The sequence below is a fragment of the Setaria italica genome, chromosome I (genome assembly GCF_000263155.2).
Source record: "Setaria italica strain Yugu1 chromosome I, Setaria_italica_v2.0, whole genome shotgun sequence".
Classification (NCBI taxonomy): Eukaryota; Viridiplantae; Streptophyta; class Magnoliopsida; order Poales; family Poaceae; genus Setaria; species Setaria italica.
The window spans coordinates 32925416-32951585 of record NC_028450.1 but is presented as its reverse complement, the minus strand read 5'-3'; the positions used below and the strand labels follow the sequence as shown (position 1 = coordinate 32951585).

The window sequence follows — 26170 nt, the reverse complement described above, 5'->3', positions numbered from 1 at the left end:
CCCCCCCCCCCCCCCCCCACCCACACACACACACGAGCTTGCCAAAAAACACTACTAGAATAGGTACAATAAAAGTGACATCTACTCCCTCTTTTGGTTTCAAAAGCTTGACAAAACACCCATCGATTTTAGGCACCTGCCCTTAAAAATGACGTGCAGTCAATCTTTGTTCCAAAAACTCGTCAAAATATCTGTGATATTAGATGCCTATGCTTTGGTGATGTCTACTCCCACCTTTGTTTCCAAAAGATTGTCAAAAACGCTCTGTGTTGTCACGCAGTTACAATAAAAGTGATATCCACTTCCTCGCTGGTTTCCAATAGCTTATCAAATGTTCTTTCATGTTAGACATCTGCATTACACTTACAGTGACATGCATTCCCTCTTTTGTTTATAAAACCTTGCTCTAAATGTTGTACGATGTCACACCTACACTGAAAGTGCAAGTAACATCTACTTCCTCCTTTGTTTTTAGTAGAGTGTCAAAGTACCATGTCAGACACCTGCAGAAAGTGACAGCTACTCTCTCACTTATTTCTGATAGCTTCTATTTACATTTACATCCATCAAGCACCTGGTCTATTCCCACCATCACTAAAATAGTTAGATCTACTAACACTAAAATAGTTAGATCTACTAACTCCGTATCCTCCGTTTCCAATTGTAGGTTGTTTTATCTTTTCTAGGTTTATAAATATTTGTATACATAAGTGCATAACAAAAACTATGCATCTAGAAGAGCCAAAATGACCTACACTAACCTACAATTTAAAACGGAGGGAGTAGTGAGTTGTTGGAGATCGCCAAAACAAATGTAACCCTCGAACATACGCGTTAAGCACTAGGCAATAATCCTCGCGGGTTGCAGGCCAGAGGCAAAAGCAAGATACTCCCTCCATCCAGAAATGATAAGCGTATTTAAATTGGGGGAAAGTCTTTCAAAGTAGATTTTGACTCTTAATTTCTCTTATAATATAATGTCAATCGCTACAAACTCAATGTCATCTCAAAATAAATTTAACTACAGATATATTGATGCAAAATTTATATACTAAATATGCTTATAATTTAACTAATTGTTGGTCAAAGTTTGTAAAGTTTAACTTTTGATTGATCAAAATACGCCTATCATTTCTGGACGGAGGGAGTAGCAAGTAACCCTTGCATCTCCAAAGTCCCCAGGCTTATACCTGGTAATGGAATTGGAGAGCACACCGAATACTAACCCTCGATTGGTTTAGAACTGACAGCAACCACTAGTCTGGTTATCTTTGTTTCTCTTACAGGATTTAAGGCAGACTATAGGCCGTCCGAGATTGACCACGAAGGCTATCTCCGCAAGACGGACCAAAGATGCAACCTCGAGTGAACGAGATTCGCCACAAGCCTCGGGAGTTGTATCATCATGTAGCGGGAAGTCGCAGAAGAAGCTCTGAGGGTGTGTGGCATGAGAAATGTAACCACGTGGAGAAGTTCGATTTGAACACGTGACCCCGATGATCTTTTTGTACGGCATATTTTAGGAACGTAGCAGTTGAGTAAGAGTATTCTCGGAATGTAAAGTAGGCTAGCTCCTACCGTAAAAGGAGAGCGCTACCTCATTGTAAAGAATGATCACTTTTTAAATTTTTAAATGGAAAAGTAGAGTAGTCCTCCAAAAGTAATTCTTTCACTATTCGGTATCAAATTTATTTGAGACCAACAATGGCACCCACCATGTTTTTAGCCACGAAACAACCCATGATACTACAATCAAAGAAAAAGAAAGTCGTACCCTAGGGAGCCACCGAGAGTGAGAGAGATGACCCTGCAGTACAGGAGAAGAGCCTTGTCGCTTTCGAACAAGAGAATAATAATGATAGAGAGAAGTTTAAGAGAGTTGAAGCCAGCCTCAGAACAAGGAGCGAGAAAAAAAGAGCTAACGCCAAGGCTGTGAATCCAGAACAACTTGAGCCCAGCATAAGGAATGACCAAGTCGGTGTAGGTGAGAAAGAGTTAGCCATAGTATTAAGGCAACTTGAAACATTAAAACAAGCAAAAGAAAAAGCTCGCTGAATAACTACTAGTGCAACACTAAGTAGCCTAGAAAGTAGCGAGGTTGAATCAAGCAAAACAACAACTCACATAATTGCAAGAAGAGTTGTGTTGGTGCTTCGTACCACCGACTAGTGATTATACACCGTTCTCTCCTCACTTCCAATGGCTAGTTGTTGATGCTCGTTATTGACACACTTTTACCCTTGTCTATTTTAATAATGACATGAATTTAATACCTAAACTATTGATTACACCTAATAAACCGATCATTTTCATATATGCAACATATTTTGAAGGATGTTGTGTTTTTGCAGGAAATTGGGCTTAAAAGTATATTTTTGGATAAAGCACTGAACGAGCATCGAACTAGACGAAGATGAAGGTCAAAGAGCCCAGGAAGGGGCTAGGCCGATCGACATAGAGGAGCCCAGGCCGGCCTGGCACCCTCTGGCGCCCCCTGGTGCCCATCTTTGGCAAGCAATTCTCCGAAGTTACTTAGGGGCTAACTTTATGAGATATGGCAAGGACCAGCTCGGGATCAAAGAGGAATCGGAGAAGATCAAGCGGAGATTTGGAAAGTCATTGAATATCAATCTCATCCTGAAGCTATCGACGTGCCAGGCCCACATGCAAGTGAAAAGAAGATTTCAGAGCACCAGGGGAGACTTGGAGATGAAGCAGAATGCGAGGGGCCAAAAGAAAGGCCCAGGCCGATTGGCCTTGGGTTTCCTTCGCCCCCTCGCCTTCCAATTTTTTCCACACGCTCTCTGAACTATAAATACCCCTAAAAATCCACCGAGCCTGATATCCAAGACGACGTACTCAACATGAAGTAGCAAAGAAGCAAAAGGAGCTTGAGGGACACCTCTCCGGAGAGCCGAGGGCCGTGCAGTTGTCGGAGGCTAACGTAGGCGAACCTCTGCCGGCGTGATCACCCTGCAAGGAAGATCATGCTGGAGTCATGGAGCTAGAAGTCACCAAGATCAAGGTAGGACCCGGTGGTGATCTTGTGATGTACAATCATTCATGGTGAAGTAATAGATGTGTTCATGTTCTTAGCGATCTAAGTATCTCCTTTGATGGTTTTATGCTCTATCGGGTTTGCTTGATTTTCAATCTATGAATCGATGATAGATTGCCTAGGGTGTTCTTGTGGTCATGGTGACTAGATTTGCATGCCTGATCTACCGATGAGTATGACATATTCTTATGATCATGCCCTTAACCTGCTTGCACTGATAGAGGTGATCGTGACAAGATTTTTCTTGTATAAGGTGGGGGGGTTTCGGGATCCGGACCAGCGGTGTAGATTTAAAGATGCTTTTTACTAAGATTATATCTGTGTTGCTTTGCTATCCATGCTCAGAATTACAACATATGCATAGTCCAGGTTGCTCTAGATTGGTTACCTTTGCCCTATGTGTTATCTGTCTGTACATGCTTAGTAGATTGGATCCGAATTTCTCATAAACACGAAATTAATTAACAATGCTAGTTGAAATAGACCTTGTGCTATAAGTTCCACGAATTGATAAACCTTGGGGGAATACTCTAAGGGAAGAGCTACAATTGATCCGTATGCTTATGGTTCACAAATTGGCGTGCTAACAACCATCAACACTAGTACACAAGAACAAGGAATTATACTGGTTCGGGAAGATCTCTACGTCCAGTTTTTGGCAGGAGTCGTGTTCCTTGGTTCGAGTGCACTGGGGCTTACAACGGGATGCTCGCAAGTGGGCGTGCGATAAGTGTGTGTGTGTGTGTGTGTGTGTGTGTCATGGAATCGAGAGAGGGAGAAAAGAGGCTCGGTTCCCTTTATATAGGCCAGGGGTCGAGTGACAGTTTCGGAGAAAGAAGGGGTCTCCCAACCTCGGAGGTCAGGAGACGTGGGATGGTCGGTGGTGTATTGCCTAAGCTGGCGATGTGAGGTCCTTCCCGTGGGGTCCTCTTGTCCTATCCTCCTTCGTCAGTTTCGGTCCGCACCGTCGGTAGGGTTGCTCCTATGCGGCATCGAGTGCTTACACGCGGCGTGGCCTGCACCAGGACACGCCTCCATCCCGTCCGCCAACCCCGTGGCAAAGAACGGGACGGACACTGGTGCTAATATCCAGAGTTGGAGCAGTTAGGCGGGCTCTGGTCAGCGGTCGGGATGAGGCATGCTGCTCATCCCGACTTTCCCCGACCTATTAGGCACCCTCACGGCCACCTGACGCTATGAGGTCCAGTCTTGGGTCCCGCCTCGCACGTCGGGCGTACCAATCCTGCTATGGGCGCTTTACCCTAACCCCGATGGGCCATTACGAAGGGGTGGATCATGATGACGTCCAGACGCCTATGCGTGTGTACGGGCTGCGTGGCCTCTGCTCAGGTCATCCTAGTACAGTCCGAAGGGTGTGACCTCACCCTTGGACCTCCAGATAGAGGTTGGCTCATCCTAGCCGGTCGTGTTCCCGTACATAGGTTGGCGTGGAGCTGCCAGGAGCACCATGCCTTGCAATTAATGCGTTGGGGTGCGGCGCCGGTCTCCCTCGGTCAGAGAGTGGGTGGAGCACTTTCTAGGCCCCACGTAGGTCCCACCCCTGATTCGTGTGGTACAGTGGACGATGGTCCCTCGCGTCCAACCTCGGGAGGTCGGAAGATAGGTCGGGGTGGCATATGGGCCGCCTTCAGGGTGTTCTGTGTTGTTTTGGCCTTGGGCTTCTTTACGCGCTTGGAGTCTTTAGCACCTCCCATGGGGTACCCTTAGTATAGGGACCCGTCAAGTTGGATGAGCTTCAGTACTTGCATAATTCACAACCACAACCCCCGAGGTAGCAAAACGTAGCAAACCTAACAAGCAATGTGCAAGCAACCTGAGCTTAGTTGGGCGCAACATGCCAGCGATAGCATGGGCCTACGTGGCAACCGACCCAAGCTCCCCACTATCTATAAGCTTGCAAACCGCTTTGTGGTCCCCAAACTGCAAACCAATCTCGATGCCAAAATTTAATAGGCAAAATGACCCTCGACAATTTCTCATGATCTATGAAGCTGCGATAGCCTCAGTAGAAGTAGATGCTACGATTTTGGCTAAGTCTCTGATTAGAGCCTACGAGGGTGTAGCGTTAAACTAGTACTCTATGCTCCCACCATAGTCTGTATATAGTTAGGTTAACCTCAAAACTAAGTTCATTCAAAAATTTTAAGGCTTTCACCGAGTAACATCAGATTTGGGCGACTTGTTCTATTACATTAGAGAGTGATGGCACACAAGCAATGTTCGTGCCCGAAAAAAAAGAGTAATCCGCTGGCAAATCTTCTAAGGACTTGATGCAGTGTCATTGTTTTGCTGAAATCGAAAGCAAGCCCTTGTTTACTTTGCGAATTTGGGAGGTGCCAAATTACTGTAGCAACACTGTAGCGTTTCGTTTGTATTTGTGAATTATTGTCCAAATATTGACTAATTAGGCTCAAAAGATTCGTCTCGCAAAGTACAATAAAACTGTGCAATTAGTTTTTAATTTCGTCTACATTTAGTACTCCATGCATGTACTGCAAGTTTGATGTGATGGGGAATCTTCTTTTTGCATAGTGCCAAAGTTGGGAGTTTTGTAGGAAGTGAACAAGGGCCAAGTCGCATTGAGGTGGCACGGGCGCACGTCACGTACCTTGTATAGGGCCTTGTTTAGTTCCTCTCAAAATCCCAACTTTGGCACTATGCAAAAAGAAGATTTCTCATCATATCAAACTTGCGGTACATGCATGGAGTACTGAATGTAGACGAAATCAAAAACTAATTGCACAGTTTTGTTGTACTTTGCGAGACGAATCTTTTGAGCCTAATTAGTCAATGTTTGGACAATAATTCACAAATACAAACGAAATGCTACAGTATTGACGCAGTGATTTTGGACCACTAAAATTGGGCAACTAAACAGGCCCAGCTCTGCAGCAGGTTGGCTCAGGTCTAGCCTCTGCTGGGAGCCGCCTAGCTGGGTTGGCTGCTTCCTGATCAGTAGCTCACTGCCTGACAGCTAACTTCGGCCAGGCAAAGCCTTCCTGGCTTCCTCGTTACTCGTTGTATAGAAAGGGGCGAAACTTCAGGCTACTGCTTCGCTAGTTCCGCTTCTTCCCCGCCACCGGCAGCCATGGAAGCCGCTCCCGCGCGGGGCGGGGCGCCGTCGCCACCAGAGATCGAGAAGTGCGTCGCCGATACCGAGGACTTGGAGTCGGAGCCCGTAGCCACGGCGGATCGACGTGGGGAGGAGCGCGTGCCGCCGTGGCGGGAGCAGGTGACGGTGCGCGGCCTGGTGGCGGCGCTCCTGATTGGGTTCGTCTACACCGTGATCGTCCTCAAGCTGGCGCTCACCACGGGCATCATCCCCACGCTCAACGTCTCCGCCGCGCTGCTCGCCTTCCTCGCGCTCCGCGGCTGGACGCGCGCGCTCGGCCGCCTCCGCCTCCGCCCCCGGCTCGGCATCAGCGGCGCGCCGCGCCCCTTCACCCGCCAGGAGAACACCGTCGTCCAGACCTGCGCCGTCGCGTGCTACACCATGGCCTTCGGCGGTGCGCTCCCATCCCAATTGCCTCTCCTATCTTCTTCTTTCGTTATCCACGCCGAGTCCTTTATTAATAAATTCACGTGTCCCTTGTTGATGCACATATAAAAATTGGGGTTGGTGCTGTGCAGGTGGGTTTGGATCGTCGCTGCTGGCTCTGGACAAGAAGACGTACGAGCTGGCCGGGGTGAACACGCCGGGCAACGCGCCGGGGAGCTACAAGGAGCCCGGCGTCGGGTGGATGACAGGATTCCTCCTCGCGATTAGCTTCGTTGGGCTCCTCAACTTGCTCCCGCTCAGAAAGGTGCCTCCTTTGTTCTTCTTCTTCACCACAAATTTTGCCCAAATCTAAATGGATCATTAGGACAGTAAGTACATTGCCAATCTTTTCTGTCCAGATTAGCTTTCTGATAGCAGAAGAGGTGGTAGTAATTATTTTAATAGGTAAGAAAACAGGTTAAAAAAAAGGGAACAAAACAACAGGAGAAACTACCCTCTTGTTTGAGACGCAACAAGGGGCCAGTTATCCATAAAAAACAAAAGAACACAAGGAGCCAGCAATAGGGAGAACTTAGATTTCATAGAGTTAAAATGATAGTGAAAGGCAACAAAGATTGTTCATAGTTCGCAAAGAGCATGGCTTAACCAGATCTGCAGCTTCTAATATTAGAATAGCTGCACATGTTGTGGTATTGATACTTAGTTTGTGGATAGTGTCTCTGTTCATACTAGGAATGCCAATTTATTGGATATCAGGACATGAATAAGCCTAAGTGTCATTTTTGGAACGATAGACCAGACATAGTACCTTGCAATTTTGCAAATAAGAGGACCACTTCCTTGTTCCATTCCTTAGCATCATTTCATAATTTGCAACTTTTGGTCTCCCTTACTGTTTTCCTTCTTTTTTAAAAAATGGTGCCCTACAATACAACTTCATTGCCTGCATTTGTGGGCGAGTAACGGTCCAGTGGCGGCACATGCCCCACCTAAATTCTTGTTTTCAAACAACTTGGGCTCTTTTTCGGAAAAATGTGGAGGCCCAGTCACTAAGCAATGCCCCTACTCATCTTTTAGGCTGGGTTCGCCCAGCAAAACGATCACAAACCTCTGTTTTCTTTCATTTGTATGTTGCATCTCATGATTTGCATAACATTTCAGGCTCTGGTCATAGACTACAAATTGACTTATCCAAGTGGGACTGCAACTGCTGTTCTTATAAACGGATTCCACACACCCAAAGGAGAAGAGAATGCAAAGTATGGAACTGAATTCACTTTGTGCTAATTACCAGTTGATTCACTCCCTAAGTGAATAGGCTGAGCTCCAGCCAATATTTTAGGAAAACAAAATTAATGAATTCAGAAGCGGTATTATTCTTTTAACTTCCATGTTAGGAAGCAAGTCAATGGATTCCTGAGGTGCTTCGCGGTCAGCCTCCTATGGAGCTTCTTTCAATGGTTTTACACAGGTGGCGAGGGTTGTGGATTTCTTCAATTCCCAACTTTTGGTCTAAAGGCTTGGAAACAAACGTATACCCAATTGTTACTCTATTGATTGTAGTACCGCTTCATACTGATTCACCATCCGTGTTGGAATCTCTTAAATTTTGAATTCTTTGGCTGTCAGGTTTTTCTTCGATTTCAGCCTCACATACGTTGGTGCGGGGATGATCTGCTCACACCTTGTGAACCTTTCAACCCTCTTTGGTGCTATACTTTCTTGGGGGATACTGTGGCCACTCATCAGCAAACAAAAGGGAAACTGGTACCCAGCAAATGTACCAGAGAGCAGCATGACAAGCTTGTTTGGTTACAAGGTCTGCTTGATAATTTTTACTGCCCATTCAAATCAGACATGTCCTAAGTATTTACAGTATACTTTCATGTTTTCCTGGTGCAGTCCTTCCTGTGTGTAGCTCTGATCATGGGAGATGGTCTCTACCACTTCACCAAAGTCATGGTTATCACTGTTAATAGTTTACATGAACGGTCCAACAACAAACATATTAAGAAAGGTAAATGTGCATTGAGAAAGCCACTATTCGTCACTGACCTCTCGCTTTTATTCCAAACACTCATCTGAGGCTAAGCGAGTGAATTGCAGTGAAAAATGAGGATACTGTTGCAGTAGATGACATGTCGAAGCGCGACGAAGTGTTCAATATGGATTCCATCCCAAACTGGCTGGCATACACTGGATATGCCTTGCTAAGCATCATTGCAATAGTTGCCATACCAATAATGTTCCGACAGGTGAAGTGGTACTATGTGATCGTAGCCTATGTTCTTGCTCCCGTGCTGGGGTTCTCCAACGCCTACGGAACCGGGCTCACTGACATGAACATGAGCTACAACTACGGCAAGATCGCTCTCTTCATCTTTGCAGCCTGGGGAGGGAAGGACAACGGCGTCATCGCCGGCCTCGTTGGCTGCGGGATAGTGAAGCAGCTCGTGCAGGTCTCGGCCGAGCTGATGCACGACTTCAAGACGGGCCACCTGACGCTGACGTCACCGCGATCCATGCTCGTGGGGCAGGTGATCGGCACCGCCATGGGCTGCGTCATCTCGCCGCTCACCTTCATGCTCTTCTTCAGAGCCTTCGACGTCGGGAACCCGGACGGGTACTGGAAGGCCCCCTACGCACTGATCTTCCGGAACATGGCCGTCCTCGGCGTCGAGGGCATCTCGGCGCTGCCGGCGCACTGCCTCGAGCTGTCGGTCGGCTTCTTCGCGCTCGCGGTGCTCGCCAACGTCGCGAGGGACCTGCTGCCGCGGAGGTTCGGGGAGTGCGTGCCCCTGCCGACGGCGATGGCCGTGCCGTTCCTCGTCGGCGCCAACTTCGCCGTCGACATGTGCGTGGGGAGCCTGGTTGTGTTCGCCTTGCGCAAGGTCGGCAACGGCGAGGAGGCGGCGCTGCTGGTGCCGGCGATCGCGTCGGGCTTCATCTGCGGGGACGGGATATGGACGTTCCCGTCGTCCCTGCTCTCCCTCGCCAAGGTGACGCCGCCGATCTGCATGAAGTTCGCGCCCGGAAGCTAGGGCGATCGAGAATGGCTGGAGCGATGCATCGGCGCGGCGGTGAGGATCGTTGCGTTGGTCGATGAGTGAATAGGATGGCCTTGTCGCATGCGTGTGCCTCCACATCCTGTTGTCGCATGAAGCTGAACTCATGTTTGTGTTTTCAGCGGAGACAGACCTTAACAGATGGCAGGCACTGTCCGCAAGTCGTGCAGAGTACATATGCTGTGTTCAATCAGATTTCTGTTGGTAACCTGTGCAGCATTTACAGAGTAGCACAACCTTGCAGTTCATTCACAGATTTTGAATCAGAATTCTTAGAGCTCACACGTGTTTCTCTCCTCCGCCTAATCCATCCGACCATCCCTATCGATACCCTTCAGTCTGCCGTCCACTCGTCCTCCTGACTGACCTCCTCCACTATCGGCCGTCCATCTGAAGATTTCGTGCCGGCGCCGCTGTGTTAATTTGGTAACGTTCAGTTCTCTTTTCCACCTACTCCGTCCAGAAACGGCCGGAGAGACCCGGACGTAATTCCGACCTCGCTTCACCAGAGAATAACTGCACGAGCAGATGGCGTGGGGACGTATGTGCAAAACACCAGAGAATAACTGCAAACTGCGCTCCTCGCCCCTGGTTTTCGCGCCGCCGTGCTACACAAGGCGGGCGAGATTTCCCCGTGCATTTCCTGGCCGCTTTTTTCCGGCCGGCCCTTGCATTGCCCGGGCATTTCCCCTGCCGGGACACTGCTACCGGACTCCGCTTTATTCAATTCGTAAAGGCGAGATCGTGAGTTACGGCGGCCGATCGGACGGAGGTCTCGTTGCCATTCATGGTGTGCACCGTTGGCTTCGCTCCCATCGCATGACGCGACTCGCAACTTAGAAGACTGACCGACGGACGGTGCCGTCCTCCTCGCCGCCGTTTTGCCACTTCGCCGGCCGTCGCCGTCCGCGCCGCGCTCGCCCGTGGAAACACCTCGTGCCGGACGAAGACCGTGCGACCGGGCCCGGTCGTCCTCTCTCTCTCCCTCTTCCTTTTCCCTCTCAAAGCCGGGATCGGGTCACCTTTATTGCCATTTTCACGCGATGATAGGTCAGACCACAATGTGGTGGTGGGTGTGATGCTGAGTTGCTCAATTGACTATGCGGTGGAGTAAATGGCGACGAGCCGGGAACTTGCCGTCCCAGTTCGTTCGAATGGCCTTCCGCCGATCTGACGATCTCGCGTGCCCGGCCCCAAAGGTCCTGACACGTGTGAGCCTCGCAGCGGAACATGCGACCTGCCGCAGCCCCAGGTCAACACCGAACCGCACCGCGCCAACACGTGAGATGACTGGCGCCGCGACGGCTATATCTAGTCAGCACCGGCGCCGCGCTGCAGCCGGTGGGATAGCTCGAGCAGACATCCCTCGCGCCGGAACGGAGCAGCATATATCACTCCAGTTTCCTGAACTGGTTCCGTTCAATCCTCAAGAACGAAAACTTTCTCGATCAGGTCCTCGATCGAGTGATCCCGGAACGTCGCGATGGCGGGAGGGAAGATGTACTCGTTCGAGGAGGTGAGGAAGCACAACGTCCGGAAGGATTGCTGGCTCATCATCGCCGGCAAGGTACGTAATCGATCGATCTTCCTCCTTCCGAGTTACCAAATCGTCCCGATGCCATACCTGAAGCTTGACCCCGAGCAAAGGAGCGAAGCGTGACTCCTGGTTTGACCGGCCATGTTCTCGCCAGGTGTACGACGTCACGGCGTTCATGGAGGAGCACCCCGGCGGCGACGAGGTCCTGCTCGCGTGCACCGGTAATAACCCTCTTCACTTTCCAGCACGGGTGGATAGCTGATGTGTTCGCCCAGGAAAACTCAGTCACCCGCCGGTCGCCGCCGCGGTCCTCGTTTCGCGCAGGCAAGGACGCGACGGCCGACTTCGTGGACATCGGCCACAGCGACTCCGCCAAGGAGATGATGCCGCAGTACTGCATCGGCGAGGTCGACGCCGCCACCGTCCCGGCAAAGCTCACCTACGCCTACGCCAGCGACGCGAGCCCCGACAAGGCCGCGACGAGCGCGGCCGGCGCCTGGGCGACGCTCCTGCGGCTCGCCGTGCCCGTCCTGCTGCTGACGCTGGCCTTGGCGATGCAGAGCTACGGCAAGGCCAAGGCAGAGTAGATGGGAAGCGCAAGATGCCGTCGTTGGTTCCGCCGAGCCGCCTCTTGGAAGCATACGGAAGTTCGAGTGGTTGGTGCGAACGGGACGATGTGTTCACCACAACCGCTGCGTGCGTTTTGTCAATTTAAATTCCTGCGTATTGTGAGGAAGTATATCGAACAGGATGTGCACTGATAATTACGTGTTCGTGGTTTCGTAAAAATAATTATAATTTCCTTCCCGGTTAAGTTTTCGCTGTTCTTAGCGATTTCAGAAACAAGTGCTAGGTTGGTCGTTCATCCCTTCAAAACATGGAGCTTCAAGAAATAGATTTTCCGCAAGAAGCTTACTATGCGCCCTCTTGCTTCAGAAAGAGAGGACTTCAGGAATCGCATTTCTATTTTTTCAAAAGGAAATCACTTGTAAAGATATTTTTTTTTCAACGGTGTCTACCATCTATTATGCAAATGTGGAAAACATGTCTGGCTGAAAAGTCCAAAAATAATGGAATTGAAGCCCCGCAGCATATATTGAAAAAAGTATATCAGTACAGGAACCATAGTCCATATATGTAATGACCTATTGATGTTTTCTAACATGGTATGTAAAGGAGGAAAAAAATCTTTCAGTACGGACCTAGAGGAAAAAATCTTTTACATGTGTAACACCCACCTAATCTATGAACAACATGGGAAACTGAATCACTTACAATATTCGAAAGGTTGATGTTACAGCGTTACAGCTCAATATGAATAATTTCTTGAATCTTTTGTAGTCAAGGGTCCAGGAACCGCAACCATAGATATATACATCACCACTTCGGCCTGTAGATTTCCTTTTCTGAAAATTGTCTTGAAGCTCTGGATTGGTTGAGTAGGAGGGCATCCGAGCCAGTTGTAGGACTTAGCCCGGGTGGGTGGGAGGTTAAACAGCCTACCACGAGGCCACAGGTCTGTTCCCAGCATGTAGGCTTTTCATTGTATACCTTGGAACTCGGCGAGTATGTTTTGATTGCTGAGCTAGAGAGCTAGTTTGGTTACGTAATTAATTTTAGGAGTCCAACGTATACTCCTGATGCTAGGAGCCTGCTTCCAATTCCAGCTGAAGAACTTGCTCTTGCTGTCCTCTGATAAAAGAGGTCAACTCTTTTGGTGCAACGACCGACTTTAGCCACTCTTGAAGCTCCTCGCCTTCAACCTTCTCATTCTCTGAAAGAGGTATGATAACCAGCAGTTACATGAGGTGCTAACTAGTTTTAATTTTTATCTGATGAGGCAACTCAAATGGCACAAGGCAGAGCCGTAATGTAGAGGCATCCAGATAATTGGGTGACTTACCTTCTAAATATGCTCCAAGTCCTTCCAAAACTGCAGGATTAGCACGAATAACTGAAAGAGCTACTTCAAGTGCCGATTGTAAAAGCGATTTTACTTCCCGCTGGACGAGGTCAACTAGATGGCCCTGCCATTAGTTTTCAAGTTTGAGCTCGGTACTTGAAAATGGTAGCTTACTAGTTTGACTTGCAGATGCAGGAAAAGTTGAGGCAAACCTGATCCCTTCCCCATGGAGAGCCGCCCGAGTCATCTAGCCCACCATTTGACAGTGTAGCAACTGATATTGGGCCAATACGCTGATTAAGACCGTATTCTGCTACAGCTTTGTAGGCCATGTCAGTAGCACGCCTTATGTCATCAAGCGCACCAGTAGAAACTCGTCCTGCTAAAACAATTTCCTCTGCTGCCCTCCCGCCCAGAAGTGTTACCAGACGGCCACGTAGTTCATCAACAAATAGCAAATATCTATCCTCTGTGGTGGGAGGGGTGTACGTGAAGCCTAATGCACCTCCTGATCTCGGCAATATACTCAATTTCTGTAAAAGGAGTTAGCATTAAAAAGTTAGTCAAATTTAATCTTTTTCTCAGACTGTTCTGAGGCGGTAGTTGCTTAAGTTCAAACCTCCACACGTGGCTGCCCAGGCAGAAGATTTGCTACAGCAGTTCCAACGAGTGCATGGCCAACTTCATGCCGCGCAACAACAGCTTTTTCATTACCCTTCAATTTTGCATGTTTTTTCTCTATTCCCTGATAACATAAGCTTCAAAATTAGCTTCTAGCACAACAGCATGAGGAACTATCATGACTGGCATCTAGAATATCGAAAAAGAGAGGACATCAACAGAAGATTATTCCTTCAAAAAATCTGAACATGAATAGATAGATACATGTTGACATATCAAATGCAATAGGCAGAGAAGTAAACAAATTCATGTTTCTTTCCAGATAGTGAACATATTGCAGAACTCTGCACATTGCATGATTTAATAAAGACAGGGGAAACAAGAATACTGTATCTTAAGCATGATACAGTCCGGACAGGAAATTTCAATTCCATAGTATTCAAGTGCTTTATGTAGAACAAAACAATTGACAAAAAGATGAGATGGAAAAACAACATACAGCTATAGAGCGCTCAACCGCACGGATGAAGTCGACCTTTTCTACTATTTCTTTATTTAATCTCCCAGCCAACAAAGCAGCTTCATTTACTAAGTTTGCAAGGTCTGCTCTGCATAGGATAAAAAATATATAACATGTCAATTTGAAAGTTCTACAAGGTTAAGATGCAGAAATCGGTAGAATATGTTTTACCCAGTAAAACCAGTTGTCATTGCAGCAATATCGGCTAGATCTACATCTTTACTAAGAGGAAGCTCTCTTCTGTTCACATGAACTTTAAGAATTGATTCTCTTCCAAACCTATCAGGAGCTTCAACCTGTCATGTAGACATTAATGACATCAGACAAAGATATGAATATAATAGCACTATAGGTTGTTGAGAAGGGAAACTAACCATAACTACACGGTCAAATCTCCCAGGGCGCCGAAGGGCAGGATCCAATACATCAGCCCGGTTTGTTGCCCCCAGTACAATGACAGCTGAGTTGGTGTCAAATCCATCCATTTCCTGGGGAAACCCCGAAATTAAGAGTAGCTAAACCAATAATAATAGTGTTCCTAGTCTTTCTAGTTTCTACAAATCTATATTGCACGATAAAGCAGTATTCTAAGTAGCGAGGTAGTGTGTGGCTCAAAATCCATTAATATGCTTAGGTTCTGCTTTTCAGTTTTTCTGAGAGCATAGAATCGTTTATCAGTCAATAAAGGTACGAGAAGAAGCTTTGATCAGGTCCCAACTTGTGATGCAGCTAATTTAGTGAACACTCAAGAAATAAGAAAGAGCAATGTCCTACCGTGAGCAATTGGTTTAGTGTCTGCTCGCGTTCATCATTACTGACAATGCGATATCGACCATCACGGCTTTTTGCGACGGCATCAATCTACCAAGACAAGTCAAACAGAAAGGGGTTAGCATATATTTCAGTACACATGAAGCTAGATCGTATCTTGGATGTGTAGATTACCTCATCAATAAAAATAATCGACGGTGATTCCTTTTTGGCCCTAGCAAATAGGTCACGTACTCGAGCTGCTCCCATGCCTACATATAGCTCCACAAATTCACTAGCTGAACAACTTATGAATGGGACTTCAGCTTCCCCTGCTACGGCTTTTGCAAGGAGTGTCTTTCCAGTCCCTGGAAGACCCACCTATAGAAAAAGAATTACATCATGATAACAAACACAATTGCGAAATAGTCGTGTTGCCAAAAGCAATTGCACAACTAACCAATAAGACACCACGAGGAGGACGAGCACCAAGACGAATATATCTTTCTGGGTTCCTTAAAAATTCCTGAACAAAAAGTGAGTATAGAACCAGCTTATTTCTCTTTAATTGAATAGATAGATCACATAATTGCTGCATGTACTACCAACAAACTGTAGGATCCATACCACAATTTCTTCCAACTCTTCTTTTGCCTCATCTACTCCAGCCACATCAGCAAACGTAACTATATCCGTACTTTCGGAAACTTTTGCTCCGCTGGAATTTGAATTCTTCCTATTCCTCAGCTGACCTGCTGAATGCTGAGTTTACTGAAGAAATTAGATACTTACAAATAAGTGCAACTAAATGAATGCCCTTGCTGATTGATTTAAGTCGTGCATCAGTACCTGAGAAAAGCTTATCGGCAACCGCTGCAAAACTACTGCAATCAATACAACATAAATAAGAGCCACCTGCAAAATATATAGGTAGTTAGGCCGAAGGTACCAACTGAAGAGAGAGCTACACATCTAAACCTGAAGAATACAGCATGTAGAATGACAGAGATTATAGACTCAGGGATGCTCTGAGCATCAAAATTGATAGATGAATTTGATAATGGTCTTTGAAGAGTTGATCCAGTAGGCCCAGTTGTGTGAGGATTTTTATGTACAATGTGAGGCAGAACATTGGATGTGATATGCTGGCTTTTAATAATTAATAAGAAAATTGTTGAAATGCTCACGCTATATTTAAGGTTATATCTATACTGACTAGAATCCATGTGATTTCAACAGACGAAACATAACCATATGGTCTGCTCTTCAAAGATCATTATCGAATTCATCTATCAATTTCAAAGCTCAGAACATCTCTGTGCCTCTAATCTCTGTTATTTTACATGCTTAGACACAAACTTCAAAACTCCTAATCTGGTGAGACTAATACTATTCCTAAATTGGTTTCAAGGCACAAAGTTTGCATTGTATCAGAAATATCTTTCAGCATAAGTGCCTTACCAGGGCAGAATTAAGCATGCCGCCGGACCTCTTGTCCGGTGACCCAAATTCAACCATGTTCTCCACCATCTTCTCATATGGTGTCTTTATATCCACTGGTCGAGTGGTCGTGAATACAATTCTCCTGGAAACTCCAGCATTATCAGCAACAGCATCTGTTCCACGCTGCGCTGGTATCTGCTTCACCGCACGGGCCTCAACCTCTGGCCGGAGCCGGAACATGATGTGCACACCGTCCACCTCGACCTTCTTCACCTGGTCCTTGTCTATGCTCGCCAGGAAGTCGCTGTACGGTACACTGAGGTACGTCGTCTGCGGCCGGGGCTCCGAACCAGGCAGGGCGATCTCCGGCCTCAGCATGCGGAGCGCGAATATGGCGAAGCCGAGCTGGAGCAGGAGGAACCCCATCTCCCGCCCCTGCACTATGGGCTCCCACAGCCACCGCCCGACGCCGCCTCCCTTATGCAGCTTCCGCCGCCACTTATTCTCCCCCCTCTTCGATGATGGCTGCGGCGGCGGCGTCGCGGCCGCGCTCGTGGTGCTGGTGCTGGTGCTGTCGCCCCCCGGCTCCGCAGACGCGTCCCGGTCACCCTCTCCGGCAGAGGAAGCCTCGCCATTCCCGGAGGCGGCGGCTCCGTCGCCGTCGCGCTCGACGTTCGCGCGCGCCGCCGGCGGGCAGCGCCGCCCGCGGCGGTGCACGAGCGCCACCCCGAGGCCCCGCGGCGGCACGGCGGATATCCGGAACGATAGGGCGCCTCTCCCGGCGGCGGCGGGTCGCCGGGGGAGGGGCCGGAGGAGCGAGCGGGACGGGGATGCGATTGGGAACGAGGCGAGGGTTTCCGCGGCGGCGGGCGCCATGCGGGGAGGAAGGCAGCCCCGTCCCTAACCCTAGGCCTGGGAGCGTGCGTGTTGAGCGAGAAGCACCGCCAGGGAGCTCGTCCAGCTCCACCGCTGTCGCGCGCGTGGCGTGGAGGAATCGGTGGGCGGGGGTCGGGGTGAGGAGACGAGGGGGGGGGGACAGATGAGGAACAGAGGAAGGAAGAGGCCGAGACGAGACGAGACGAGACGAGACGGGAGAGATGGAGGGAAGGGTGTGGCCGTTAGTCACGTATCACGCCGTCACGCCGGGTTGTTAAGGAAACTCCATATGCGAAACCTACGCCCACCTACCAGTATTTCTAGCCTGTTGCTGACATATGGGTCCCACAGGAGTAAAGCTGGGCTCAGGCCCACCGTCGGTGGAACCTTTCCTTGCTTGCGGGTTTCACCGTGGGCGGGCGGGGCTTATCCGTTTGGTTTGAGATATCGCACGGAGCCGCGGCGCCGGGGTAACGGCCTAACGGGATTGGTGGGGACGAGCTGTGGCCCACCGAGTTGTCAGTGAGAGTAGGGGGTGCCTGTCAGAAGGTGGGCCACTCGAGATATTTGGCGCGTCGGATGGCGCAGCGCGTCGAGTTTATGGTGTCCACAGAAACAATGGACGACGGCTACGGAATTTGGGCGTATCTCCTGCAGCCAACAAAAATTATTGAATTTAATTCCGATCTGGAAAGGAACGTGTGAATTTAGATTGGCTGTAGATTGTTTACGAGTTTAGAGCCCGTTGGCCTAGCGTACACCTCTCTTGTCACCGTGGCCCACTTTGTTCGTATACTTACTTCAAGTACATCGTACCTAGTCTAGAGTCTTGTAGAAGGGAAAAAATATAGAGTCAATTTGATTTTAAGTTTCAGTATCCGTATATGATTTCATAGATTTTATAACACAAAGTCAGCCGTGATGTAGGGTCTGCAGCTCCAATATTTGTTGGAGCTGGATTATTACATCAAAGTTGTTTGGTTGAGCTACTTTCGATTCTAGACTAGAGATAACAGTTTCAAGGCTTTTGATTTCAACATACAAACTCCAAATATAAGCTGGAGCCGTGCTAAAAGGAGACACTTTCAACGAGCTTGGTTTTCACTCACGAAGCATGGTTGGATGATTGCTCGTATCATTTCTAGGCTGGTCTTACATTTTGAATGGTATATCTAGCTATAATAGGGTACAGAGATTTACCCCTCTATCCCAAATTACTTTTGATCTTGGCTTTGTAGATACATAGCTTTTGACGGAGGAAGTAGAGTTGTAGATCATGGGTGCATGGGTTAATAAAAATCTACAGAGTCACATTAGAATTAGGTCGTACAAAGCGCATTGGACTGAGTCTAAGGTAATTATTGTTGACTTTGACTCAAAGCTAAATCAAACCATGCTCTTGCCACTTTTATAAGGCGCGGTTGAAACTTTCAGCCAAACTGTCAAACAAGAATATTGTTTACTTCTATAATCGAGACGAGATAAGAGCGCTTATCCTATTGCAATTGAAGATTGATACTTTATTCGATGTTTGCAACTGCTCAACTGTTCTATTGAAGCATCAAATGCTTACTATACGAGTAGTTGGTTTGTTTTTTAGAAACCTTTTTCATTTAGGTTTGAATCTTCAATTTAGCATAGTTACTTATATTTCAGCAAATTATTCTTTCAACAATAGACAACATGCCTATCAACACGATATGACTAAGGGGGTGTTTTGGTTACAGCATCGAATATTTAGATAGTAATTAAGAGTATTAAATGTAGGTTAATTACAAAGCCAACTGCATAAATGAAGGTTAATTCACGAGACGAATCTATTAAGCCTAATTAATTCATGATTAGCATGTTTACTGTAGCATCACATGGTCAAATCATGGACTAATTAGGTTTAATAGATTCGTCTCGCAAATTAGCCTTTATTTATGAAATTGGTTTTGTAATTAACCTATATTTAATACTTCTAATTAGTATCTAAACATTCGATGTGACAGGGACTAAACTTTAGTCGCCAAACACCCCCTAAGTCAATCTCAAAATATTTTACACCGTATCTTTCAGGTGTCCAGGGGAATGGGTATATGAGTGTATGCGTCTAATATTGTGTTTAAAAAAAAAAGTTTGCATGATGATTCGTCTATTATTTGGCTAGGACCATAGTTTGAGCGTAGGCGTGAACTTCGTAAGCTTTTACCAACTATCCCTTTTCTATTTGTGTTCATTAGCCAAATATGGAAATGAATAAAGTCAAACACTAAGAACCTTCTGAGATAAACCTTAGGGTCTGTTTCTAAACTTTAGTTGCTAAAAGTTGCTAAACTTTAGCAAAAGCTGTTTGGATACTCTTGCTAAAAGTCATTTAATGAGCTGTAAAAAGACCTATCTACCCTTATTAAAGAAGCGCAGGAGGGGGGAGACAAGCAATAAATGAGGGGTATAAGTTGTCCAGCCCACCTTTTAGCAAGTTTTAACAACCAAAAACTTGCTAAAGTTGACTTTAGCAACTCAACTTTAGCAAGTTTTAGCAAGGGTGTTTGGCAGTTTAGCGGCTAAAAGTTGCTAAACTTTAGCAACTAAAGTTTAGCAAGGTGGAACCAAACACCCCAAGGAAAATAAACTTGCTTTTAGTGTGAAATAAAAGAGATAGGCGTACATAATTATTTGCATTAACATAGGAGTATTTAAGAAAATGCAACATTTTATTTGAGCTGTTTGTAGCTATAGCGAGCCATGTGGAAATAATATGCAGAACTAGTTATATTTTGCTGTAAAGAATACACAAACTCAAAAGCTCAAACAAATGACATACACTCAGTTTTTTTACTTCTGTGAACGCATCCGTGAGACTAGGTTGGAAGGCAGTGTTCATTTCGCGACAGAAGCTCGAATCTAAATGGCCAATTTGCAATGCTACACTCGAACTCAAAAAAAGGTATGATGGATAAAAAAATGAAAACGCCGGTTCGGCTTCGGCGAGCCCACGAGCAGCATGTCACGAACAAAATGCGCAGGCGCAGCCTAGCGTGAGTCTTGACTCCATGTCACGAACAAAATGTGCACCCTTGCGTGAGTCAGATTTCATGTTCGTGACACGTTCCCTGTGACATGTTCCATATGCGTGACATGCTCCGAGACATATGACTCCATCCCTTTCCTTCGTTTCACTTATGGAATATGGAGGTCGCCAAACCCACAGCACCTCTATCTTCTGCCACGTGGCGATGACCCAATCACCAATCCTAATGGCTCCTACCTGTCCCACACACTCACGAAGTCACGAGACAGCTCGAAAAGCAGAGGAGTCCAAAGCTCGAGTGGACAGAGGAAACGAACCCGATGGCCGCCGCCGCGCCCACGCCATCCCCATTCGTTGCCTCCACCCGCCGCTTCGCCCCTCGCCTCCGCTCCCTCCTACCCGCCGCCACCATGTCCTCCACCGCCGCCTCCACCCCGAACCCGAGCTCCGGCGCCGGGGAGGACGCCCAGGCGCCCCCGCTCCCGCACTCGACCCTCGAGATCGCGGGGGCGCGCCGGGGCCTCCTCTCCGGCTTCGCCAGCATCCGCGCCCCGTACCGCGCCTTCCCCGTGCTCGCGTCGAACCGGCACGTCGAGACCATCTTCGCCGCGTTCACGCGGTCGCTCCCCGCCGTCAAGCTGCGGCGTGAGTGCCTCCGCGCCCCCGACGACGGCGCCGTCGCGCTCGACTGGGTCTGCGGCGACGACCGCACGCTCCCGAGGGATGCGCCGGTGCTCATACTCTTGGTACGGTCCTCCTTACCCGCTCACGTCGTTGCGCATTGCCTCACTGGACACACTGGAAGTGCGCCAGGAGCCCAGGACACTCTGCTATGCGCCAACAAATGGCGTCTGTGATTTAGACTAGGATCATTTGGAATTGAGCTAACGAGCTTTTGAAGAGTTACAAATGGGCACATACTTTTAAATCAACAGTAACGCGTAATGTAGCTAAAGCCAATATTTCTCTGTGGTGAGGGTATATTTTGTGGAAGGGGCTGCAAAAGATCCACTGCACATTTCATTTGAGGGGTGTAAAAGGAGGTTGCGGGGTTTATGATTATATCTATCTATCAGACAGCTCATGCCTAGTATGTTAGCGATGACTTAGTTGACATCTGATGTTGCTGTTGCCGTACAATGATAGTATTGAGTATCATCAAGCAAATCAATAACAGTTTAATTTTGAGTAATTTTGACATAGTTTGTATATGTTTAGGTTGTTCACTGAAATAGGATGCTGACATGCTCTACTGCTGTAGTACATGGAAATGGATCTGAAAATGTAGTACTGCAATGATCTAATAGGTTCATTAGGTTCCAATTGCATAGTCTGTTTCTAATGTGGAGTCTTAGCATATTAGCAGCAGGTTTCTTCCTGTTAAGGACATGAGGATACTACTTGCCATAATTGTTTGGAACTGAGTTATGATTATATTTCATTATAAGATACAAATGAAATTAAATGATCCAAAGATAACTTTCTCCTGAAGCAAGCAAAAGGATGTGGCTGAAAAGTTCTCTTGTCATTTTCGTTTAGCTTGTAGCCTAATGTAAGTTCTATGCCTTTGCAGCCTGGTCTAACAGGGGGAAGTGATGATACGTATGTAAGGCATATGCTTATGAGAGCTAGAAGCAAGGGATGGCGTGTTGTGGTATTTAATAGCCGGGGATGTGCAGACAGTCCTGTGACTACACCCCAGGTACTTCAAATATTTATCCTTTTTACTAGTATGGTAAGCTTACATGTAGCTCCCATAATCCATACATCAAATGGAAGGTATGCATGGACCATGTCTTTCCTTTCGGTACTAGTGTAGGAGAAGTGTTCAGATCTCATTTACATGGTTTGATTGAATGAGGCGAAAACTATCAGCCAATATAAATTGATTATCGAACCTTTGTAAATACACTCATTTCATTCTGGCTAGACAGAAATGGAAAGTGGACACCATCTTCCTAACTTGATCATGTCCTTTGTGACCTGCAAGCAGGTTTGCCCCGGTTCATATATGCAAGCTTATCTAAATATTTTTTGGGCCTGCATCTGGTGTTCTGGTGTGATAATTGTAGTCTATACTTCATTGCTTCTGTGTACTCTTTTGCTGATGGTTGGGGGTGAAGCTAGAAACTACATGGGGAGTGAACTAACTTACCATAAAACCTGGCAGAATGGGGGTTTCAAACTGAAAAGTAGAAAAATGATAAATGACACTGAATTGTATGATTAACAGCAACTTACTTTCTAGCTCAATATTGAAGGGTTATGTTCCATTTTGTGGCTACTCACTAACCTAGTAAAATAGGCCACCTTATGTTGTTGAACCTATTTGGCTGACATAACATTCTAAGCTCCACCATGATGCATAACAATAAAGCGGCAATATGCATATTGTTAATCAGCATCTATTACCATAGGGCCTTGGCTCAAACTCCAATGGATAAACTTTCTTGAGGAAAGTAGCAAATCAAACAAAGGAGGCCTGAAACTCTATTATAACTTTATGTTTTTTCAACATATATTGACTGACACTTCTGTTATCACAGTTCTATTCTGCTTCATTTACTGGGGATCTCCGCCAAGTAATTGATCTTGTTTTGGGCCGCTATCCCCAATCTAATGTCTATGCTGTTGGTTGGTCTCTTGGAGCAAATATTCTTGTGCGCTACCTTGGCGAGGTGAGTTCTTCGCCCACTGTTAAGCAGTCTACAACAAGTCTTTGCATTGTCATATTTACAAGATTTCAGTTCCACTTGAAGTTCTATGCATCATGCACATCTTTCTTGAAAAATGATTAATAGTTAACTCACATATGCACTTATTTGCTTAGAGCATAACGGAAAAAGATTGATAGTTCTCTCTCATATGCATCAGCACCTTTTTGTCCCCTGATACTTCTCTGTGTTTTCTCTTATTCATTCTGCATAGAACTATGTAGGTTGGATCGCAAATATCTAATTGCCACCATCTAACTTACCTTTCTATGCTTATTTTTTCAGGAAACTGATAAGTGCCCTTTATCTGGTGCAGTCTCCTTGTGCAATCCATTTAACTTGGTAATTGCTGATGAAGATTTCCACAAAGGGTTTAATAACGTCTATGATAGAGCATTGGCAAATGCTCTCAGAACTATATTTAAGAAGTACAAATTTTGTTCACGTCTCCTCAAATCTTGATGACATTTGACATTTGCACTACTTTTATGAATTCTAACAGCTGATCTTTAGGGGCTTGATCAAATTTTAGGCATGCACTCCTTTTCGAAGATATGGAGGGTGAATATGATATACCCAAAGCAGCTAATGCAAAGACTGTTAGAGATTTTGATGAGGGGCTAACCCGAGGTTTGCAGCAGCATCTACCTGAACTGTAGCATTTGTAATTTCTTTAATTTCCCTATGCTCAGCCCCACACTCAAAGCACACTCTAATCATTTTCATTTTGCAGTTTCTTTTGGTTTCAAGTCAGTGGATGATTATTACTCCAATTCAAGCAGCTCTGATTCCATCAAGAATGTTTGCATACCCTTATTATGCATACAGGTGAAACGTTCACTCTTTCAATTTTGTGTGCCTCACTAGGCAATATTACATTAAGAGCAGCAGATACAGTGAATTAAGTGTCAGAGCTACTTCATTGCTTAGTTTAAGATCATGTGATTAACTTAGTACTACAACTTAAAGTTTCAAAGTTATTAAACTATATGAATTAAGAATATTGCAGTGCAGTTTAATTTATGTCCTTTTTTTGAACGAAATAATTTATGTCCTTTTGGTTCTACCATTGAAACAAAACCTTGAGAAACCTGTCTTGCATATTTAGAAGCCTGATTGATATAAAGTTCGTTGACTTTATGGTAAAATTGTCCTCATAACTCTACAAAGCAGTGGGCATGATAATATTTTGTAGCAAGGAGGAGATTTAACCATTTCAATGGTGAATTTGTCTATTTGATGCATTGTGAAAGTAAAATTATGTCTTTTATGTTATAAACTTCAATAATAATTTAATTATGTGCAGGCGGATAATGACCCAATTGCACCATCTAGGGGAATTCCCAGAGAAGATATCAAGGTACTTACTATTGTTCACACCTTTTTTTTTCTTCAATGACTCGTTGTTGATATGTTGAATAAGCCCTACATATATATCACTCTAACCCATGAGATATAGCCCCTTGAGTTCATTTAAATCAACAAATTGCAGGCATACTGCATATGTACGTGTGCAACTTTGTCACTCGTGTATTTATATTTCTTCTTCTTTTGTTTAATGCACATTTCCGATGCTTTATTTTGTGGCTAAAGGGAGAACTATAGCTGGGATCTAGGAGATCTGATGTGGAAATTTCTGTTCATTAACCATACATACATTGACAAAAGATTAGTGATTGGCTTTGGTAGTTTGTGTCATGTTATAATGACAGATTAACCATAACAAAATAATGTCGGTTCGAAAAGTCATTATAAATAACATGACCAATGTTGGACCTAGGATAAGATCAGGTTGATTGCGGTAAGTTCAATAATCCAGATCCTTGGTCTTTTAACAACTGTCATGGGGCTAATGAGCTTTAGTGGAAGTAGAATGACCTGTTACTTGAGAGGTGTGTGCCAAAATTGGAGAAATTACATGTCACAGTTCAAGCTGGTAGCTGTAATTGTTCTATCAATTGGTTCCTTGTTTGGTGTTGCATTATAGAACTAAAAATCGACTAAAGGAGTCTTGTTCCCTATTATTTCAGGCAAATCCGAACTGCCTACTTATAGTAACACCAAAGGGTGGCCATCTTGGATGGGTAGCGGGTGATGAAGCTCCATTTGGGTGTCCTTGGACTGACCCAATTGTTATGGAATATCTAGAATATCTTCAGAACGAAAAGAACTCCAGTACCAAAAATGACATATCCTTTGAGCAGCAGGGTGTTTCAGAGGCATCAGCACCCCATCTGACCGTGCATGTACAAAGATAGTACTTTTTTTTTTGAAAAGGCAAAGATAGTACTATTTCCCTTCTCAGAATGCTCCCATTGTCAATGTATCTTATATTATGCAAATAGTTAGGTTATTTAGCTTGTTTATTCTACTGGTGGGATTGCTATATGTCTCTTCGATGACAGAGGTACGTCTCGTAATTTTGATCGAAATTTGTATTTTGGTGTTCTTCCATCAGTAATTTACTCCTTAGCTCTGCCTACTCTGCTTGTGCAGGTCACGTCTATTGTGTTGCGAGATTTGTGTATTTTAAAAAGGAAGATGGCTGTGGTTCAGAGGTCTGGAAACAATATTTATTCCTCAACTGTTGGCTCAAAGAATCAACGTTGAGACTCAATTGGAAAGCATAGAATATTTTTTTCCCCGGTCGAAGGGAGCCTCATTTGCCATACATATTGCATTATTGCTGGATTAAGCTACTGTTAGTCTGTTACATAGATTCAAGACGATTCAATTGAAGTATTTTCGTCGGCAAACCTGAACTTTACCTTATATTTGCATACTGTACATTTTCCTATCCTTTTATTCGTTAGTTATACTTTCCCCATGGTACGTTTTATCCCCCAATATGCAGCGTGGAGATTTCACGATTCCCCAATGCAGATATTCATGAGTATGCAGTTCTTATCAGACGCGCTAAGAGAACTCCAAGAGTACTTCAAAAAATTCTTCCCAAAATTATGTATTGAGGGATCTTTCAAAAAAAATTTCCCAAAAACATATCAATTCTTCCTCAAAACTATGGGGGATCTTCCAAATTTCATTTTCCAAAAACATATCAATCCACAGCAGATCGTGAATAAATAGTCCCCAATATTTTAAAACAGGTCATGTCATCATATTGGGCATATTAGAATCCGTTGCTTT

The 26170-nt window shown here is 45.8% G+C and overlaps 5 protein-coding genes across 5 annotated transcripts in view; 4 read left to right on the top strand and 1 right to left on the bottom strand.

Annotated features, from left to right (window-relative positions):
• Positions 1-1369, top strand: part of LOC101778450 (probable metal-nicotianamine transporter YSL16) — a 6026-nt gene extending 4657 nt beyond the window's left edge. The window contains exons 8-9 of the mRNA XM_004955052.1: positions 1145-1193; positions 1287-1369. Of these exons, the coding sequence (XP_004955109.1) occupies positions 1145-1193; positions 1287-1369 (132 nt within the window). The remainder of the gene's footprint in view (positions 1-1144; positions 1194-1286) is intronic.
• Positions 1370-6043: 4674 nt separating this feature from the next.
• Positions 6044-9873, top strand: LOC101766273 (metal-nicotianamine transporter YSL2). Its single transcript, XM_004953237.4, has 7 exons — positions 6044-6585; positions 6710-6882; positions 7740-7837; positions 7976-8110; positions 8208-8397; positions 8481-8595; positions 8685-9873. Exons 1-7 carry the CDS (start codon positions 6168-6170, stop codon positions 9617-9619), a joined length of 2064 nt encoding a protein of 687 aa, XP_004953294.1. The 5' UTR covers positions 6044-6167; the 3' UTR covers positions 9620-9873.
• A 1099-nt stretch (positions 9874-10972) lies between these two features.
• On the top strand, positions 10973-12023 carry LOC101765858 (cytochrome b5). The gene is made up of 3 exons (XM_004953236.3): positions 10973-11210; positions 11335-11401; positions 11505-12023. The coding sequence occupies exons 1-3, from the start codon at positions 11127-11129 to the stop codon at positions 11765-11767; spliced, it is 414 nt and encodes a 137-aa protein (XP_004953293.1). The 5' UTR covers positions 10973-11126; the 3' UTR covers positions 11768-12023.
• Positions 12024-12253: 230 nt separating this feature from the next.
• LOC101765446 (ATP-dependent zinc metalloprotease FTSH 7, chloroplastic) lies at positions 12254-17463 on the bottom strand. Its single transcript, XM_004953235.4, has 13 exons — positions 16436-17463; positions 15824-15889; positions 15602-15736; positions 15435-15500; positions 15170-15355; positions 14999-15085; positions 14599-14712; positions 14396-14520; positions 14204-14312; positions 13703-13828; positions 13296-13616; positions 13084-13207; positions 12254-12954 (listed from the first exon to the last, which is right to left on the bottom strand). The coding sequence occupies exons 1-13, from the start codon at positions 17291-17293 to the stop codon at positions 12824-12826; spliced, it is 2448 nt and encodes an 815-aa protein (XP_004953292.1). The 5' UTR covers positions 17294-17463; the 3' UTR covers positions 12254-12823.
• A 1903-nt stretch (positions 17464-19366) lies between these two features.
• On the top strand, positions 19367-25820 carry LOC101765053 (embryogenesis-associated protein EMB8). Its single transcript, XM_022828664.1, has 10 exons — positions 19367-19370; positions 20568-21055; positions 21883-22011; positions 22856-22987; positions 23309-23451; positions 23556-23653; positions 23757-23851; positions 24330-24383; positions 25054-25430; positions 25520-25820. Exons 1-9 carry the CDS (start codon positions 19367-19369, stop codon positions 25279-25281), a joined length of 1371 nt encoding a protein of 456 aa, XP_022684399.1. The 3' UTR covers positions 25282-25430; positions 25520-25820.
• The last annotated feature ends 350 nt before the right edge of the window (positions 25821-26170 follow it).

Excerpts from the sequence above, each read along its gene's own strand:
- LOC101766273 (XM_004953237.4), top strand. The coding sequence starts at position 6,168 with ATGGAAGCCGCTCCCGCGCGGGGCGGGGCGCCGTCGCCACCAGAGATC. Across the intron at positions 8,398-8,480 it reads CAAGCTTGTTTGGTTACAAG|TCCTTCCTGTGTGTAGCTCT; the intron begins GTCTGCTTGATA and ends TTCCTGGTGCAG. Across the intron at positions 8,596-8,684 it reads CAACAAACATATTAAGAAAG|TGAAAAATGAGGATACTGTT; the intron begins GTAAATGTGCAT and ends AGTGAATTGCAG.
- LOC101765858 (XM_004953236.3), top strand. The coding sequence starts at position 11,127 with ATGGCGGGAGGGAAGATGTACTCGTTCGAGGAGGTGAGGAAGCACAAC. Across the intron at positions 11,211-11,334 it reads GGCTCATCATCGCCGGCAAG|GTGTACGACGTCACGGCGTT; the intron begins GTACGTAATCGA and ends TGTTCTCGCCAG. Across the intron at positions 11,402-11,504 it reads GGTCCTGCTCGCGTGCACCG|GCAAGGACGCGACGGCCGAC; the intron begins GTAATAACCCTC and ends CGTTTCGCGCAG.
- LOC101765446 (XM_004953235.4), bottom strand. The coding sequence starts at position 17,293 with ATGGCGCCCGCCGCCGCGGAAACCCTCGCCTCGTTCCCAATCGCATCC. Across the intron at positions 15,737-15,823 it reads TGCCGATAAGCTTTTCTCAG|CATTCAGCAGGTCAGCTGAG; the intron begins GTACTGATGCAC and ends CAGTAAACTCAG. Across the intron at positions 14,313-14,395 it reads ATGACAACTGGTTTTACTGG|AGCAGACCTTGCAAACTTAG; the intron begins GTAAAACATATT and ends TATCCTATGCAG.
- LOC101765053 (XM_022828664.1), top strand. Across the intron at positions 21,056-21,882 it reads CGCCGGTGCTCATACTCTTG|CCTGGTCTAACAGGGGGAAG; the intron begins GTACGGTCCTCC and ends ATGCCTTTGCAG. Across the intron at positions 23,452-23,555 it reads CTCAGAACTATATTTAAGAA|GCATGCACTCCTTTTCGAAG; the intron begins GTACAAATTTTG and ends ATCAAATTTTAG.